Source organism: Styela clava, chromosome 12, assembly GCF_964204865.1.
Source record: "Styela clava chromosome 12, kaStyClav1.hap1.2, whole genome shotgun sequence".
NCBI lineage: Eukaryota > Metazoa > Chordata > Ascidiacea > Stolidobranchia > Styelidae > Styela > Styela clava.
The window spans coordinates 18,435,914-18,455,873 of NC_135261.1; the positions used below are offsets into that span (position 1 = coordinate 18,435,914).

Consider the following 19,960-nt stretch of genomic DNA (forward strand, 5'->3'; position numbering starts at 1 on the left):
AAATCATAGCGAGATCTCAAATTATTGATTAAGCTTGGTGTCTATTGCTGCATTCTTGAATGAATATAAACTATCTCTATACGTTTTAGCAGTAAACACCTTATTTGACTTAACCTCAAGACTGTACCTATGTTAGGGACACATAGTGATATATATATATATATATATATATATATATATATGGGGATAGACCTCACGATAAGAAGTAATAATATTTAATCTTCTTCGCGAAATTTCAGCAAAGCAAAACGAATATTATATGATGTGAATTATATTTAAATCACACAGGCGTAGAAACAAGGACAGCCAAAAATAAAATGAGTCGATATTCACCAGCGCATGTAATATATCCGAATTTAAAAAGTTTGTGCGCCTGGATAATAATGTGCATTGAGCGTTCACGTTAGGTTTTTTCCCTTTAGTAATTGTTCCCAGAATGATCAAGGAAGTAAATGACCGATGGAACATTTGCTATATATATATAGTTATTATGTCATTTCCTAACTGTGATCATTTTTTGAGGCGTTGAACTTGAAGGATGGGTGTTTCACCCTGACATATATCAAGTTCTGTGTCATAAACAACTCGTTTGCACTTTCTAGTACATACTTAGTAATCTGCATTTTGCAAATATTTGTGAACATAATCTAAAAATCGACCCAATTCTAATTAGCATATATATATGTTCAAAATCTCTACAGATCTATCAATATGTTTTTGTTGATTTGCCATATGATTCCTAGTGTTCAGTAAAATATTCACGACCAACATTTTAAAAATCATTCCACGAATATCTTCATGTAAACCAACAACCTTCGTTGATCCATAGCTCTTAATTTTATCAGCAAAGTTTGCGGAGAAAGAATTAACCATGAGAAGCACAGACAAAATGTACAAAAATCGTATAACAACATTCTTTGATTTTACTCATAAAACGGTACTCCTGAAGTATGCGCACCAAGATGTCGCATACCCTGAATCCTAACCTGGTACACAACCTGAGTTCAGGATGTACGCCATCTTGGTGCGCATACTTCAGGAGGTCCCATAAATCAACTTCAATCTTCGATTTACAAATCAACTGCATATACGCCTATATTACTTAACGATTAAATGTGGAAAGTTGACTTTGAGAATCGCTTACTAGTTCTAATACGACAGTAAACGAAGAATGAACGAATGAATAATATTCTCAGAAAATCTGATCGCAATTGCAAGATGATGGGTCGGTCACAACGCAAATTTTTAGTCATGATTTCTATTAGTTCAACGGTTGGTGTATGGATCAATCAAATAGACCGGACGAGGTCACAAAGAAACACTGAGATATACTTGGGTTTTGCTTGCATTTAAAGGCCCTTATAGTCTGTAAATTTACACACTAAAAAGTTTATCACTGGCAATGTATAGTAGCAATGTGTTATGAACTATATCTTTCTTCGTGTATGTACTAGCTACACGTGGGACTAAATGAGTCGGCCACATTCTCAATGTTAATCTAAGGGCAACAGGCATTCAAAATTTCATTCAATTGCTAATAACCCTAATTTCTATAGAAATGTCGTGTTGATAAAAAATAGCGTTACCAATGTCTATTGTACTGCTCACGTATAAACCAGTTATTAATGACTCGTGGCCTCTGAAATACGCCAATCATCAAAATATTGTATACGTCCGTGGTTCTCAAAGTGGGCGTCGCGACGCAAAAGTGCGTCGTTTCAATTTTGCTAGGGCGTCGCAAAACTTTTATTATTTTGTGAAACTGAACATGTTACGCGGTGCGTAGAAGAAGTCTTAGATAATAAATTACAGAATTGCACAAGCGTAAAAATAATACTTAATAAGAAAGATCTAAAAACAAGATTCGCAATTGTGGTGAAATTTATTTGGACTTCGGATTCACGCTCGTTCAACAAAATGACGAAGAAAAGCCGTAATGTATTGCTCGTAATAGGATTTTGGGCTGTGAGAGCATAAGTTTAAACGGCATTCAGTAACAATTCATCCCCGGTTGCACAAAAAAGATGGAGATTTTTGACTCTCAAATTGAACGAACTCAATCGTCAAGTATCCACTTTTCCAACTTCACAAAATTACCATCAAATGCTCGATTAGAATCATATTTCGTTGATTTGAGAAATTGTGCACGGTAATGAATGCAGAACATCGAAGTTTGTTGTTTTACTCTGTGTACTGTTTTACTTACTTTTTACTTACATTGTGGTGACTTGCGCTGGGTAAATCGTTCGAACAAGTGTTCAAAGAGACTCATTGGAGAACTTCAAGCATTTCCACTGCATGAATAAAATGCACTTGCCGACTGCATCGCACAAACGAATTTGTACTAAAGCTGCGGTACTTACGATATTCACAAAAGCTTAATAAATGGAAGCTATCCTTGCAGAAAAGGGCAAAATGTACTTGGAGTCCCTAATAAAATTACAGCGTAGGATAAAAATTATCCTTCCTTGGTTAAACAAAAGGGTTGCGCACTCTCATCCCCTTTGCGCCTTCGTATTTATGTGAAGCATGTATGTAGTTTTTCTACCATGGCCGTAATCAAGACGAAATATCGATGTCGAATAAATGTTATAAGGAAAATTCGTGCAGATTTTCACAATTCACCGCACAAATCAATGGCATTTGTAAAAAGAAGCAATTACACTCATATCATCAAATGCAATTTCACTGACTTTCGATATGTTTTGTTTGTTCGTTTAAATAAAACTCCTTGCATTGTTTTTTATTGAAAACTATCAGGACCTTTTTCGTGCAAAGTCGCAACCTGAGCATATTTTTCATTGGGCGTCGCGACACAAAAAAGTTTGAGAACCACAGGCATACGTAGTCAGAGGAGAGAGTTACAGTATTTATATGTGGCGTCCAATTGGTTTCGTGAACTGATTCCTTCGTCTGGAAATAGGGTTTGAACAAAATACCATATACGGTGGAGAGTGTTGTTAGTCAATTTGTAATCAATATATGTTCTATGTGCCTATCCTAACAGCGAAGCGTTCAGAGGACTCACTAGAAAAACAGTGATATAAAATTAATATTAAGAATATTCCCGAGTTGGTAATCTACTAATCCGATTGATCTGTAACATGGTTTGGTCATTTTTCGTCTGTCCGATATAAACAAAAGAATCCTATCACAAGTCACAATATAACAAAAAAGCCGGAAAAAGTTTAGCATGGTTTTCATTTTATTTTATACATTAATTAGATGCTACAATTCACATAACCTCATATAAACAGTGCAACGAACAGAAGCGGGGAAGATTAAAAACAAGTAGATACACGCACATATGTAGGCTAATCACCATCAAAGACAAAGCAATGTATCAATTATGGAAATATAGCTTCATATTTCGAATAACGTCATGTTGGAAGTGATTCACGGAGAAATAAAGAATAGACACTGTGCAAAGTTGAGTTAATTACACTCATCACAGCAAACATAAACAGAAGCAAAACGGTTCGATACTGCATTACTAAATATAACCACTTCTTAGTCGAGTTCGAAATTATGTCGGGCAAAAAATGCACCACAATGCATGTGTATTGGTCGTGAAATTTTGAAGAATTGTTATCTCATGTATATGTTCAATTATATGAGTCATTACAGCTTCCTAGATTCATGCAAACTAACTTGTGAATATATGTCGACTGTGAAAATTGCCGCCTTATTCTGTTGTTGAAAGTAAATTTGTGGACAAAGACAGTTGTGATTGAAGACTATAACAATTATTACTTATCGATTTTAATCGGTAAGTATGTTGATAGTTATTTGTCTGTCTGTATGTCGGTCTGTATGTCTGTTTGTCTGTTAGCTGCACGCGATATCTCACGAAAGCGAGGATGAATCTGCTCCAGATTGCATGTGCATTCATCTCATCTCGGACCAGAAGCCTATTGATTTTGGGCGCATTATGTCGTATAATTAGCGAGCTATTAATTAATTAGTGATGGGACACAAGGTGTCATTATGGAGTAAGAGCGCTGTTTTGGGAATCCCCTAACTTTCGATCGATGAGTCATCGGTCTCTGACCGATATTCTCGTTTCACTTTTCGCAGAAAAACTGCAGGCGTGTGGAACAAGGAAAGTCATTTAGCTTCCATGGAGCGTTTGGTCGTAAATGTACGCAATCCTCGTTCCCATAGTTGTCCGGTTGATTCTTGTCCCAATAAGTATTATTTTTAGTTGAAGTGACCCCGTCTTTCCAAACAAACTTGCCTTCTTGTTGAATGTCATCCAAACCAATCCAAGTGCCGAGTTCCGATTCTTTGATCAGTTGCATTATTTCACTGTTAAGAAAATATTGTATGAAGATTATACAATCGCAATTCTTTCTTTACTAATGGGGCATCTAAGCTGGAGGTGATTAATTCAACTTGGAAGAATTGCTTAAAATCTAAGATCAGATGCTTTTACTAGCCAAGTAACATGAATTTTGTTGGGAGAGTTGGATGGAAGCAGACGTTGTCGAAGCAGTTGTAAATGGTTCCAGGCTAAAGATACATGGTCACCATTATAAACATATACATCATAGTCCAACGTGAAATAGTTTGATGTGTCAAAATAGACTGAAATATGAAACATGCTACTTATGTCAATGACTGGTGGCGTTAACTTGATGTGCACATACGCCATAAATATACATATACAGCCATTTCACTTATGTATAGCCTACAATCAAGGGCGTGTCAAACATTTCTGCTGCCCAGGGCGAGTTTCTGATAATGATGCCCCTTATACTCAATATCAAAAATAATTTGGGGAATCAACAAATTATAGATGTTGTTATACATGAGAATAAATAAATTGAAGGTGAAGTAAGAGTAAAATATTTGTATTATTATTATTTAAATCATCGTCAACTAGCAACAAACTCACCCTATAATGTGCTGCCTGGGGCGGCTTACCCTATTCACCCCTATCGACAAGATAACCAGTCGATTTTATTAACATGCATAGCCCTGTGTTTGTGATTAGAGAATTACATTTTGTCTATTTATCGAGGTACCGTGGAAATGGTAAACCAGGGGAGGGCAGATTACGACCCGCGGGCCGGATCCCGCCCACCGGAATATTTCATCCGGTCCACTTGTGCCTGCTGAAATTATGACTATAGTTTTATGAATATAAATTTCCGTTGAAAATACGGATGAAATAACGGATCGTCGGCTAAAGTAAATACCGTCATTCCCCACGTATTATCAGCACTGAATATAATGTGCAAAACCATCCATACGAATTATCTCTAGCGTTCAAAAACTTCAGCTCTTGATTTATGAGCATTTGGGCCTGGAAATGTTTTGATGCGGTCGTGAAATGCCAAACAAATGTTCTTTACTTTTGTCAAGCACAGCAATTGCCAGAGTATAATTCTCAATGCTTAAACTAATATGGCAACAGAAAAGTCATCATCGGTGAAAAAGTGATAAGTAAAAATAACATGATCTCTTTCAGCGAAATATTACTACCACTACTACTACAATATTCAAGTTCCCATAGTATCGGTGAAAAAGTTGCAATTTTAACAAATGGCTTAATCGCGACGACTGTTGCTATCAGAACTTTCAGTCCGATTTTGAATATAAAATAAAATTAATTAAATATTACTCGCCTTCTAAATCCCAAGTTACATTAATTTCATTCGTAATGACAGGGGTGCGCATCATTTATTCTCTTTGAATAACCGATTTATCAAATAAAGTCATAATGACCCCAGTTTTTACATTGTGCTGTCTTTAAGGAGGAAACTAAAAAGTGCCGCCATCTGCTAACTTCCGTGTCATTGAATCCGAAACAATAGCAAAATGCTACGTTTCATAATGCAGTTTTGATCAATGATATTTCTAGCTCCCGAGTGCGGGATCATTTCCTAGTTCAATAGTAAGTAATCGACATAAACACTATTTTAGCGTTAGTCGTTCAAGCATTTACGTCAATAAACGATTAAGTATATGAGGAAACGATCTGCAGATGTTTTCATGTTTCAATAAATGAAATATCAGTGCAAAAAATAACCGGTAATCTAACTCGATTTTACATGTGACATGAGAGTAATGATCGAATATATGAACACAAAGGTCACGCGTTGATGCAGTATCCTGAGAAGCTAGTTTTCTAAAAAGTTTTTAAATATTACACCAATTGTAAAATGTTAATTACCCAGAATAATATATGATGACCTTCAATAAAAAGCGAGGCCCTCGGCTGCTGTGGCCACGATGTGTCGCGCACAATCCAAATCCCCACACAACTCGTAAGTGGCCACTGTTAATGTAATCAATAACCGTTTGGAAAAATTTACTTGTCGTAATCATTTGTTTCAGACTTACTTTCCTGTTTCCATTTCACTATACCCTTTCTTGTACGTCCATAGGAATTTTGGTTTCAATTTTCATAGCATGTCCCTGATCTTTAAAATCGCTAGATCTCTGGGCCCTACTCTACATCAAATTGATGTAGTCTAAACCTGGCCTACCTCAAAGTTTTGGCGATATGTAGCCCGTTAAGAGGTTGACTACAATTTAAAGAGCCCCACAAATTATGACACTTGGCAGTAGTGTCGGAATGTGGCAACAAGGCAGTAACTAAAACATGGCATTATCTATATTGGAACTTATAGATAATGTCATATTTGAATTAACGCTACCGTTGTCAAAATTTATTAAAGCCTTTGTTGGTTCTTTGAAAAGTTACAAAATTATTCAAGTGCACGGATAGATCCCGGAGCCCATATGTTACTCTCGCGGAGAGCTTGGGCTCCGTATGGAGCATATTGAGAACCTATGGTCTGAACAATTTTTTAGCAGTTCATTAAATATTTACCTGCGCACTGTAGGATTCCGGATTCCAGCCGAAGCGAGACTTGCACCATGTTTTTCACACTCCAATTGGGCTGTTGCGTAATTCACTTTTTCATCGAACAGCTTATATGAAAAGCCATTGCTTGCTGGATACCAAGTTGTTTTTTTGTATACATTTTGTCTCAGTTGATTGATGATATCTGATGATAACGACGCAAGTATTTTAGTTATTTACTCACCAAAGGCGCTCAAAATTCAGCTTTTAAACCAGATTTTTGAGCATCGATACTTGATTGCAGTGGTTTAAATGTATGTTCACAGTTAATTAATTTACGTATATACGCTGAATTAAACATAATGCATTTTCTGTCCAAATGATTTATGTTGAAAATACCACAACGGGATTGGGCAACGTGAGATTTTTAAAAATCAATCGACAAATTGGCAAAACTGAACCTGCAGGCACAAAGCATACTACAACTGCTAATCATATTGGTAGGTTAAATATTTAACAGACGAGATAGTTATCAAGCAATATAGTAAAATTAGACAGATTTTTCAGTTTAACAAAATATGATTTTGGGCCGCCAGCTAGTAGCTAGCTATCTTTTGAAGAGAAACGAACGATAGATGAGGATAACTTTGTTGATAAACAAGTTACCAATATTATAATATTTTTATATATTACCATCCGCATTTGGATTCTGGCAGGATCTTTCCGATATCAGACGACCGTTCCTCAACTTACGCACACATGGTTCTTCACCTGGATATATATAAATTGCTGTATTTGCAATACTTCTTTCCGAGGCAAGGAAAGAGTTGTAAAACATGATGACGTAAATTGATGAATGAAGCTAAAAGTGCGTAAACTCCATCGGCTCCGTTCCATCGGTCGCAATAAGCAATTACGGAAACAATAGAGCAGCGGTTCTCAAACTTATTAAGCCGCGCCCCCATTTTTAGAATATGTCAAATCTTGCGCCCCACCTTGAAAAAACTAGCTAACAATAGCCAAAAATAACACATAGTAAGGCGAAAGTATGTTTTATTCAAAAAACACGTTGAAAATACGTGGATGGAGCGTAAATAACCAAAATAAAGAAATGTGAATATACAAAATATGGTGGGCCAGACCAAATATAACAAACATTTAGCTTCACATCCCTTCAATAAATTGTCTACGCCCCCTTCTACCTTCTGAGAAACACCACCATAGAGCATTCTCTGTTTTACTGTGCAAACGAGAACACTCATAGTCCAGTTCAAACGTTTTAAAAACAAAACTTGTCAATAAAAAGGCTAAATTATTTATACGCATATATAGTTCAAGGAGAATATTCTATCCCTTTTACAAACTTTCAATAGGACAAACTTTTATCAGTAGAAAGTTTGCTGAATGTCAATCCTGAAAACGACTCAATATTAATTTCACTCACCTTTCACTAACTCTGGAGCAAGAGAAAATAACCAGATGAAAAGAAGACATGTATTAATATTGCAATCCATTTACCTGTTCCTAGTTGTGTGATGTGCAGTTTAAAGTGTGATAAATTTTTCACCTGTAAATTAATAAACTGGTTTATAAATTGTGAATTTATGAATTAAAAACCTAGTTACTGAATTATTAAAATTGGAATGTTTATTAAATCATTCAACACCCACAATCCTTCGAGATGTTTCATTTATTAAAAAATATCTGTAGATATGTAGACTGTACCTATGTTAGGGACACATAGTGATATATATATATATGGGTATATATATATATATATATGGGTATATCACGATAAGAAGTAATAATATTTAATCTTCTTCTTATGTCATTTCTAACTGTGATCATTTTTTGACGCGTTGAACTTGAAGGATGGGTGTTTCACCCTGACATATATCGAGCTTTGTGTCATAAACAACTCGTTTGCACTTTCTAGAACATACGTAGTAATCTGTATTTTGCGAATATTTGTGAACATAATAAAAAAATCGACCCAATTCTAATTAGCATATATGTATGTTTAAAATCTCTACAGAGATATCAATATGTTTTTGTTAATTTGCCATATGATTCCTAGTGTTTGGTAAAATATTCACGACCAACATTTCAAAAATCATTCCACGAATATCTTTATGTAAACCAACAACCTTCGTTGATCAATAGGTTCTAATTTTATCAGCAAAGTTTGGGGAGAAAGATTTACCCATGAGAAGCACAGACAAAATGTACAAAAATACGCCTATATTACTTAACGAATAAATGTGGAAAGTTGACTTTGAGATTCGTTTACTAGTTCTAGTACGACAGTAAACGAAGAATGAGTGTAAGGAATAATATTCTTGTGAAATCTGATCGCAATTGCGAGATGATGGTCGGTCACAAAGCAAATTTTTAGTCATGATTTGTATTTGGTCAACGGTTGGTGTATGGATCAATCAAATAGACCGGACGTATGTGTTCGTCCCAATATTTTCCTTAGTTGAAGTGACGCCGTCTTTAAAACAAGCTTGCCTTTTTGTTGAATGTCATCCAAGTCAATTCAAGTGTCGAATCCCGCCCGCTTCTTTAATAAGTGGCATTAATTCACTGTTTAAAACAAATATTTGTTTCGAGAAGATTGTACAGTCTCATTCCGTCACCAACAATACCGTGCGTATGGTGTGCTCTATATATATTTTCAGGTTGGGGTTAGTAATTCAACTTGAAAGCATTTAAGATCATTAACGTTTAAATTCAAGAATACTTTTTACCAGCCAGGAGACACAGATATTTTCATTCGAGACCTCACTTAGCTCTAGAGGCGTCTCTAGAGGGGGGCATAGAGACATCCGTCGGGGCAGCACACCATGGAGTTTGTTACTTAATTTGATGGTTTGAATAAAAATAGTACAAACATTTCGCTCTTACTTGATCTTCAACTTATTCATTCCCATGTATAAATGCATCTATAATTCATTTATCCTCCAAAATATTTTTGAAGTTAGTTATAAGGAACATTAATATCAGAAACTCGCCCCGAGCAGCATAAATGTTTGACACGCCCCTACTCAGAAACCAAACAGAGAAGTGAAACTGTTCAAGGTGTTGTAAACAATTACACTTTGAAATACAAAACTATTATTATTTTCTACACATAGACTACTACGGGCAACATGTAATCGTTCAATGAAGGTGTCGAAATAAACTAAAATATGAAACCTCCTACCTATGGAATTGTCTAATCTACTAAACTAAATGTTTTGCACACCACTATTATACAACAAATCACTAGCACATATAGGCTAATTACAATATTTGTACAAAAAAAATAATTTGGTAGATATTTTAAACCAATACTCGCGCAATGCAGGATCCCAGATAACAGCGGCAGCGAGGTGGGCACCCCTTGTCTTACGGCACTTTATCGTGGAACAGTTTATAAGAAAAATTATTGGTTGCCACATACCAAGTATTTTTGTATACTCTTTGTTTTAGTTGTTTGACGATATCTGTCAGAGAAACCCGAACATGAGAGTTACATAGACGAAATAGGTATTTTTAAACGGCAAAATCAGGTCACACTCCTGAATATTACGACCGTTTGCTGAATCATCTTGGCTACTAGCTAGCTCACCGGTTCTCAACGGGTCATGACCCACTGCTGGGCTACAGATACATTGTCAGGTGGGCCACAAACCTATTAAAAATTGCTAGAATTATTGATAAACCAGGTAATTTGATGGTGGTAGAACAATATTAAATAATAATAATATGGTTTATCCTACTAATTGGTAATTTTAATTAAAAAATGGAGGTATTTATTTTTGAGGAAATAATTTTTTTTTTTTTTGGTAGTTTGGTATGACAAAAAGGCTGAGAACCGCTGAGCTAGCTGTTACGTTTGAATAAGAATGATTTTAAGATACAATGGCACAAAGAACGTATGCACACAATGTTAGTTACAATACTGATGTCATTGTCCAACAGCGGTTAGTGTGGTTTGGTTTGAATGTTGTATTATTCAGATGAACATTTTAAAACAAAATGCTGCGTAGACTCCTGCGACTAATTCCAAATTTTACTAAAATAACCGTAAAGAGCGAGCGAAATATTTTGTCCTAATCAGTGTTCCTTTAACCCAGGAGTCGTGAGTTACAAGCAAATTGCAAACAAAGCGAAGCGAAGATGGTGAGAGCGTTTTCTTACTTCAACAATACTTTATTTGTTACATTACTGGTTCGTTACCCTCTGCTACCAGTATCACAGGCTGCAATATCATATTACTTCGCTATATTACAACCGCTAACAGTCTGGGAAAGCGGAATACCTGTGGTTGCTCTGTCTAAGAAATCTAGGAAAAATCACGTTGAATTGTTAACAATTGAGAAAGAAGAGATTAGAATAAATACTAGACTCAAATATATTTTCCAACCATGACACAAAGGCTGCCTTCTGCTTGAAATGGCACATGATGAAAACCGGAAATTATTTTGGAACATTTTTCAATCAGCAAGAATTGTTCTTGATATTTCGTGTTTGCAATAGTTAGATAAATAAAATGATATACAAATATAAATATATATATGTGTAACAAATTCAACTGTACGTATTCTACTCACGTTGCGTTGTTGACTGAGCAACACGAAAGAACCAGTTCAAAATCGAAAATATTTTCAAACTGCACTTCATTTGGAAGTTGAAAGCTGTGAAATGTTCAATCAATTATTTAGTAACTCTAAAGATATAATCCACAAGTATGACGTCAATCAAACATGCATATAGAGTAGATTATAGAGGCAGCCTCTATAATTCGAGTTTAATACTGAAATGTAAATGCATACAATTCCATTATACGCATGTCATCTTTTAATAGCTGGTACGTTTCCCAATTTAGAATGTTAATTTTATTCGGACACAAGAATTTAGTATTCCCCAAAGCACTGTCCATAGTTTCACAACACTGTAATCTGACTTCTCTTCTGCCATCCTTCTTTGTTTGCATTGTAGGTAATGCAATTTAGTGACATATAAATTATTTGTTTCTTTATCGGGCGACATATATTTGTATATACAGAGAATGTTGTGACAACATTTGCCATCGTGTTAAATGTGGGTGTTTGTGTGGTTCCTCTATAATGCATGAAATGAACCATTTACTTTTTTTTATTTATTTTTTTAAATTCCCAATGGAGTCCTAATGGGCATAATATTCAATACAAATTTTTATTCATTGGCCAGTTGTATAGGTCGATATTTCATCTCCATTTATGTTTGTTATTTTGTGTAAAAATCAAAATTCCAAATTGTTACATGCAATATATATGTAACTTCCTCGAGCTAAATTTGATATTGGATCATAAAATGATAGATCTGCATCGATTGCAATACCAGCTATCAATAATATTTTTCTATGTCTTTACGTAAGCTGGTCATTTTCAAATACCTGATGATTTCAGAATCAAACCAAATTTTTTTTTTAAATCGAATCGAATATTTGGAAAATTTTTAATTGTATGTGACTTTTTTTTATTCTGATGGGTCCTCAAGAAACATAAGATAATGAAAACTTAGTATCCATCACTCTTGCATTTCGCTTTTTGTCTGAACCGATTCGAATAATTTGATATTCGATTCGAAATGCACAGTTCTGTCATTACTGTCGTGAACAATGATGTGTGCGATCAACCAATTCGTACAAAATTAAATTATAAGGTTGAGGCCAATGAAAAAAAAAAATATATAAAAACATATTCATTCTTTCACGATAGGGACACTAAGAGAAGCTTGTGGTCTGGAATTATTTTCCCATGTATAGTGTTCATTAGAGTTGAGGAATGCCTCAATGAAACTATAATATAGAGATATAGATAATAAGAGTATAATATTGCACGAAAATGCAACTTCAATTTCATATCCGTATCCACTAGTGTCACATCGCTTCGACACCAAAAAAGCACCGGCATTGACATTACAGGTTATGCATCTGGGCTTCAGACCTGACCATCAACGCACCAAAGTGCCGTAATGATCAGTTTGGTGCTCCCGTAGTATTCGTACCATGGCATGTTGCTTGAATACTTTGTTTTTCTATGCCTTACTTAATCCCCACATTAGTGCGAATACGGCGCTCCAGAAATATCCGTTGGAAGAATGTTGCAAATAGCAATATGAAACACTGCGCAATTATGGCTGACTACAGATTGTATTTTGAGATAAACGATTTCCTTTTAAGTTTTTCATAAATCACTGAAAATAGGTTTTTGCCTAAAATAATAAAGTTAATTTTATTCGGACACAAGAATTTAGAATTCCCAAAAGCACTGCCCATAGTGTCACAACACTATTTTCTGTAATCTGAAATTTCTGTAATCTGTCATTCTTCTTTGTCAGCATTGTAAGTGATGCAATTTAGTTACATTATGAATTATTATTTGTTGCTTCATCGTGCGTCATATATACGTATATATATACAGAGAATGTTGTTACAACATTCGCCTTCGTATTGAATGCGGGTGTTTGTGAGGTTCCGTTATAATGCGTGAAAAATAGACCATTTATAAACGTTTGCCAAACGTACCCGCACGTCTTTCCCTGTATGTTTTGGCCACGCTAAATATTCGGTACTCCTGAAGTATGTGAACCAAGATGGCGGACACCGGGACGTAGTATGTGTACCAGGTTAGGGTTAGGCCATAATTTTAGGTACTAATACTACGGGAATCCCCGACCTCGTAATAGAACTAAAATAAGGAAAATTGGAATAAAATTCTAGCCTAAATTTAACACGCTAGAACATACTACGCCCCGGTGTCGGCCCTATTAGTTCAGATACTTCGGGAGTACAAAATTTTCTTGTCGGTTCATTTGCTACTCTCATTTGCTGATCGCTAAGCAGTAAATATCATCAACACCCTTTGGGTCCCGGAAGGTGAATATTATTCGTCGACCTTGACACATGGTCATAAGAGGGTCCAAGACTGCTAATTGCACGTTCCTAAATTGTTAAATACACAGTCTTTAGGCGTCAAAAAGCCCCCAGTACATCAGCATTCCAATATTTCTCTTCAGAGGTGAATCTTCGAGGCTTGTTTACATGTTTGAACCAGGGCTGGACACACAGTCTTTGCCATTATTACTTATGCCCTCCATAAGCCTGATCTATTGATCATTGGCCATTGCTTCTTTTAAACGAGGGACCACGTGATAAAACGAAAGAAGGGTCTCGGATTTCGATGACTATATTAATTTAGACGATAAAGTTTATCAGTATTGAGTAAAGTGTCATGATAGATAGAAGTCGCGAGTTAGTCGCGGTTTATCTGCTCCATCATTATTTGGATTCTGGCAGGATCCTTCCGATATCAGACGATCGTTCCTTCTTTACCTGAATATTCATAAATTGATGTAATTGCAATACTTTTTCGAGACAACTGAAGAGTTGTATAACATCATGACGTGAATTAATGAATCATGAACTGATTTATACATGTAGATAAAACCATAAAACTGTTGCCATCAGTCTCAATAAGCAATGAGCTTTTTTTGTTTTACTGTGCAACCATCACGAACGCTTATAGTGCATTTCTTTTCGACGTTCCAGAAACGAAACGTATCAAGCAGAATGCTAAATTTTTTAATTTCACACATATAATGAAAATTAGCTGGATCATGGCCTTTAGAGGCCCCAAGCACTTATTACTTTGGTGCTCCAAATATACAAATAAAAGCAATAGGAATGTAATTAGTGTTTCGTGTTATCATCTGGAATTGAAGTTAGTTTCCATATTCATTACAGATTTAAGGCCAAATTATGATTGATTTACATCATATAAAAATAGTTCTCATACCTTCAAACAGTTATAAGAGGTAAGATGATACCTGAGGAAGAAAATAAGCAAAAATTTATTTCAACCGGAACCATATTGATGTCTGAATCGTCTGATCAATCATTTCATTCAACACTCATGCACTAATGAAAACTCGGCTATAAAAATTTCTGTGGTGCCGCCTATTCCTTGGTACGAAATCGAATAATGAAGTTACGGTGAAATGTCATTCAAAGGTCACACGACTGGCGATTTTAATTGTAATACTGTTATAAAGCGTCAGTCATGGAACGTTTGAATGGCATTTCACTGTAACTTTAATACTATTAAAAAAACGTCTCATGCCTACAAATATTCAAAAAGGTTTAATGAATTCAAACTATTTCTATACGTTTAATTTTGCGGTAAATACTTGTTTTACTTTAACCCCGAGACTGTAAATATGTTGGTGACACATATCGGTATAAAAAATATATGTTATATCGGTAAAAATATAATTCTTTACCGAACTTCATCAAAACAAATCGCAATTAATCAAAAAAGAGATGCTCAAATATATCAACACCAAGGTTCCCTCTAAGATGCGCAATCGCCCAGGACCACCAGAACATTTACGCAGTACAATCTCATTCTCGCGCAGTTGCAACATTTTGTTTTCAAAGCGTGGCTCATATGTCATTTTTATTAACGCTCAATTAGAATGCTCGTTTTATATTTTTCGCGTATTTTGGTGATCACTAGTCATTGTGATGTCACACCCGTGTCTGTCACGAATACCTTGATTTCTGTATGCCTGTGGCGTGGGCCTGTTATAAAAATTTTCATGGCGCTCTCTGGATTTCGTGTTGTCGACCCGGCAAAATTTTGTTATTGTCCGTAGTGTAATCAAACAGATGAAGATGTGGAAAGGTTCAGAATTTTAATAAGTATCAAATGTTGCAAAGCTGGCGCCCACTAGGCTAAACTAGTTGGAATTTGAAGACGGGCTGAGTTTAAGCGAGTGCTAGCACTGTCAGCTCTTGAATCTCGAGATTGGTACACCCGTGGCCATGAGCTTATACTGAATGATACCGATGTTATATAGCGATGTTGTTTCACTAGAAATTACTAAAAAAAGTTTCAAGCGTTTTCATATTCAACAGATTACTAGAATGAGTGGTTTATTAATCAAAATCAATAAAATGTATTGCTATTCCACGCCAAGGAATGTGATAATCCACAAAGTTTGTCGGGAAGTGGCTCCTGATAGTGAGTTGGAAAAGGAAAATCATGGGTGGGAATAAGAAGTTGACTATCTAAAACGCCATTCAAATCATAATAAGAACATTGACGCACTAAATTAATTAACTCAGAAGCGAAACGTGGAAGCAAGAGGAGGCTGTTCAAACTTTTTCACCTCAATACCAACCGCTGAAGAGAGTGAAATTTTGAAAACCCCTACAAGTGAAATGAAGCCTCACATAGATAGTGTTCCACCACGTATCGAGCTGAATTTGTCAATATTTTCCCGCAAATTAATAAATAGTCGCATGTCAAAATACACTAAATTGCCACATTCATGGTGAATCAAAAATTAGGGCTTCGAATTTTTGATAAGCATATCCTTTGTCGCTTGGGAAGAAATCATGCGGGGCATAAGACAAGCAAAATTTCATACCCAAAATGTCGAGATTGTACATTAAGTTCAATTCAAAAGTCTTGCTGCACACTTACACAAATATATTTCTGTAACGTTTCGTCTGACCGAGGTCAGACTTCTTCAGAAAGCATTTTACAACTATGAGTATTGTATTATGTAATGTATTAACTCGGCAATAAACACAACAAACATGAACAAAGTGTATAAACGTTGGAAAGGCCCGAAAATAAGGAGAAGCTATTTAGGTAAATGTGTGCTTTGTTCGCATTCCGATAATATATAATAAGGTACTATTACTATATTCCACAAAGTTTGCAAATAATTTAGGATTCTGCTCAGCCCTAAAATAGTCTTGCTCAGTAAAAACAACATTTGCGCAGTGTGAAATTTTCTTAGAGGGAACACAACACAAAGGCCAAAACGAAGCAGTAGTCTACCTCTGCCTTACCTTATATAGTAACTTACCGTACCTATTCTACTGTACGGTCAAAATATTTTCGACTTTCGCGTAGCATGGGACGTCGCAGAATCACCACAGATTACTTTTTCCTAATTTTGAAGATGTCATCGCACACAATTTCGAAGTGAAAAACGAATCACATAAAGCAGAAATTCTCAAAATAAGTAAAAGTAATAGCCTTCTGGCGAAAATTTGGAAGCAATTGGTCCAGTAGTTATTGAGAAAAGCGACTTTTTCATAACAACGTGAAGAAAAATACCAACAAGAATTACGAGAAAGAATTCATGAGGGAACATTCACTATATATTTATAATCTAATTTTTAAACTGCGATAATCCTTGGACGCATTTAACTATGACGACAGGTGTTTCACCCTGTTAGGTATTTAATTTTAAGTCATAAATGACTCGCTTGCACCACAGTTGATAATTTCTATATCTTACGTAGTGATGTTTGTAGTTTGTGAATGATTGTGAACATAACCATATAAAACATTGATCCCGTTCTAGTTAGCACATGCGTATGCTTGAAATCTCTACAGGCCTATCAATCTGGTTTGGTTAATTGACATCATGCCGCAAGATTCCTAGTGCTCGGTAAAATGTTCACGACCATCATATTTTTAAAATCATTTCACAAATATCTTCACGTAAACCTACAACGTTCGTTGACCGAAAGCTTCTAATTTTTCAGCAAAATTTGGGGAGTAAGAATTATTCATGGGAAGCACAGAAAAAATGATCAAAATTGTTTAACAACATTTTTTGATTTTACCCATAAATCAACTTTAATATTTAATATTCGATATACAAATTAACTGCATATACACCTATATTACTACGATTGAGTGTGAACAGTTGACTTTGAGATTCGTTTACTGGTTCTAATACGGCAGTAAACGAAGATTGAATGTAAAGAATAATATAATTGGGGGTCGTGAAATTTTGAAGAATAGGTATCTCACTTATCTGTTCAATTATATGTGTTATTACAGCTTTCTAGATTCTTGCAAACTAACTTGTGAATATATGTCGATTGTGGAATTTACCACCATGTCCATATTCAGTTTTTTGGAAGTAAATACGTGGACATACACAGTTGTGGTTGGTTGAAGACTAAACAATTAATTTCTTCTTTCGCAGAAAAATTTGAGGTGTTTTGAGCAAGGTTCGTCATTTAGCATCCAATCGTAATGTGGTCGAAAATGCGCGCAATCTTCAATGCCGCCCTGATTATCCGGTTGATTGACAAACCAATAAGTTTTTTCCCTAGTTGAAGTGACGCCGTCTTTCCAAACAAACTTTCCTTCTTGTTGAATGTCATCCAAGCCAATCCAAGTGTCGAATGTCGCTTCTTTAATGAGTGGCATTAATTCACTGTTTAAAACAAATTTTGTTTTGAGAAGATTGTACAGTCTCATTCCGTCATTTCACCAACTATAACGTGCGTATGGTGTGCTCTATATATATTTTCAAGTTGGGGTTAGTAATTTAACTTGAAAGCATTTAAGATCATTAACGTTTAAATTCAAGAATACTTTTTACCAGCCAGGAGACACAGATATTTTCATTGGAGCCCTCACTTAGCTCCAGAGGCGTGTCAGGAGCGGCGCATAGAGACATCCGTCGGGGCAGCACACCATGGAGTTTGTTACTTAGTTTGATGGTTTGAACAAAAATAGTACAAACATTTCCCTCTTACTTGATCTTCAAGTTATTTACTCCCATGTATAATTGCATCTATAATTCATTGATCCTCCGAATTATTTTTGAAGTTAGTTATAAGGAACATTAATATCAGAAACTCGCCCCGAGCAGCATAAATGTTCGACACGCCCCTACTCAGAAACCAAACAGAGAAGTGAAACTGTTCAAGGTGTTGTAAACAATTACACTTTGAAATACAAAACTATTATTATTTTTTACACATAGACTACTACGGGCAACATGTAATCGTTCAATGAAGGTGTCGAAATAAACTAAAATATGAAACCTCCTACCTATGGAATTGTCTAATCTACTAAACTAAATCTTTTGCACACCACTATTATACAACAAATCACTAGCACAGGCTAGGCTAATTACAATATTTGTACAAAAAAAATAATTTGGTAGATATTTTAAACCATTACTCGCGCAATGCAAGATCCCAGATAACAGCGGTAGCGAGGTTGGCACCCCATGTCCTTATCGTGGAACAGTTTATAAGAAAAATTATTGGTTGTCAAATACCAAGTATTTTTGTATACTCTTTGTTTTAGTTGTTTGACGATATCTGTCAGAGAAACCCGAACATGAGAGTTACATAGACGAAATAGGTATTTATAAACGGCAAAATCAGGTCACACTCCTGAATATTACGACCGTTTGCTGAATCATCTTGGCTACTAGCTAGCTCACCGGTTCTCAACGGGTCATGACCCACTGCTGGGCTACAGATACATTGTCAGGTGGGCCACAAACCTATTAAAAATTGCTAGAATTATTGATAAACCAGGTAATTTGATGGTGGTAGAACAATAATAAATAATAATAATAAGGTTTATCCTACTGATTGGTAATTTTAATTAAAAAATGGAGGTATTTATTTTTGCGGAAATAATTTTTTGTTTTTTTGGTAGTTTGGTATGACAAAAAGGCTGAGAACCGCTGAGCTAGCTGTTACGTTTGAATAAGAATGATTTTAAAATACAATGGCACAAAGAACGTATGCACACAATGTTAGTTACAATACTGATGTCATTGTCTTACAGTGGTTAAGGATTTATATGGTTTGGTTTGAATGTTGTATTATTCAGATGAACATTTTAAAACAAAATGCTGCGTAGGCTATTGCGACTAAATTCCAAATTTTACTAAAATAACCGTAAAGAGCGAGCGAAATATTTTGTCCTAATCAGTGTTCCTTTAACCCAGGAGTCGTGAGTTACAAGAAAATTGCAAAAAAAGCGAAGCGAAGATGGTGAGAGCCAGTGGCGGCGCGTGGTCATTTGGACAACCGGGGCAAGCTACTGCGGGACCAAGTCACCCCCATCTACGGGGACAGGATGAGCGCTGTAAGTTCTCCCATCATTTTATGAGTATAAAAATCATTCCATCGGTAACAACCAATCGGCAAAAGCGACAATTTTTAACGATAAGAAAGTGTCTTTAAAACTGGTCCAAGTCAAGGGATTAATAAATATAGACATAGTTTATTTTGAAACCTCTTTCAAAAGGAAAGGCAATATTTACCCAGATAAA

General features: G+C 35.5%; 1 protein-coding gene across 2 annotated transcripts in view; it reads right to left on the reverse strand.

Moving 5' to 3' along the window:
* Positions 1-3,216: 3,216 nt before the first annotated feature.
* The window catches only part of LOC120329393 (lectin-like), a 41,162-nt gene continuing 24,418 nt past the window's right edge, over positions 3,217-19,960 (reverse strand). Inside the window, exons 1-5 of one of the 2 annotated variants that reach the window (XM_078118729.1) lie at positions 11,413-11,685; positions 8,259-8,381; positions 7,508-7,585; positions 6,842-7,019; positions 3,217-4,308 (exon numbers count right to left, since the gene is read on the reverse strand). In XM_078118729.1, coding sequence (XP_077974855.1) covers positions 4,065-4,308; positions 6,842-7,019; positions 7,508-7,585; positions 8,259-8,328 — 570 coding nt within the window. In that variant the 5' untranslated portion in view covers positions 8,329-8,381; positions 11,413-11,685 and the 3' untranslated portion in view covers positions 3,217-4,064. Of the gene's footprint in view, positions 4,309-6,841; positions 7,020-7,507; positions 7,586-8,258; positions 8,382-11,412; positions 11,686-19,960 lie in introns of those variants that run through there. The other variant, XM_078118728.1, reaches the window with a different exon arrangement.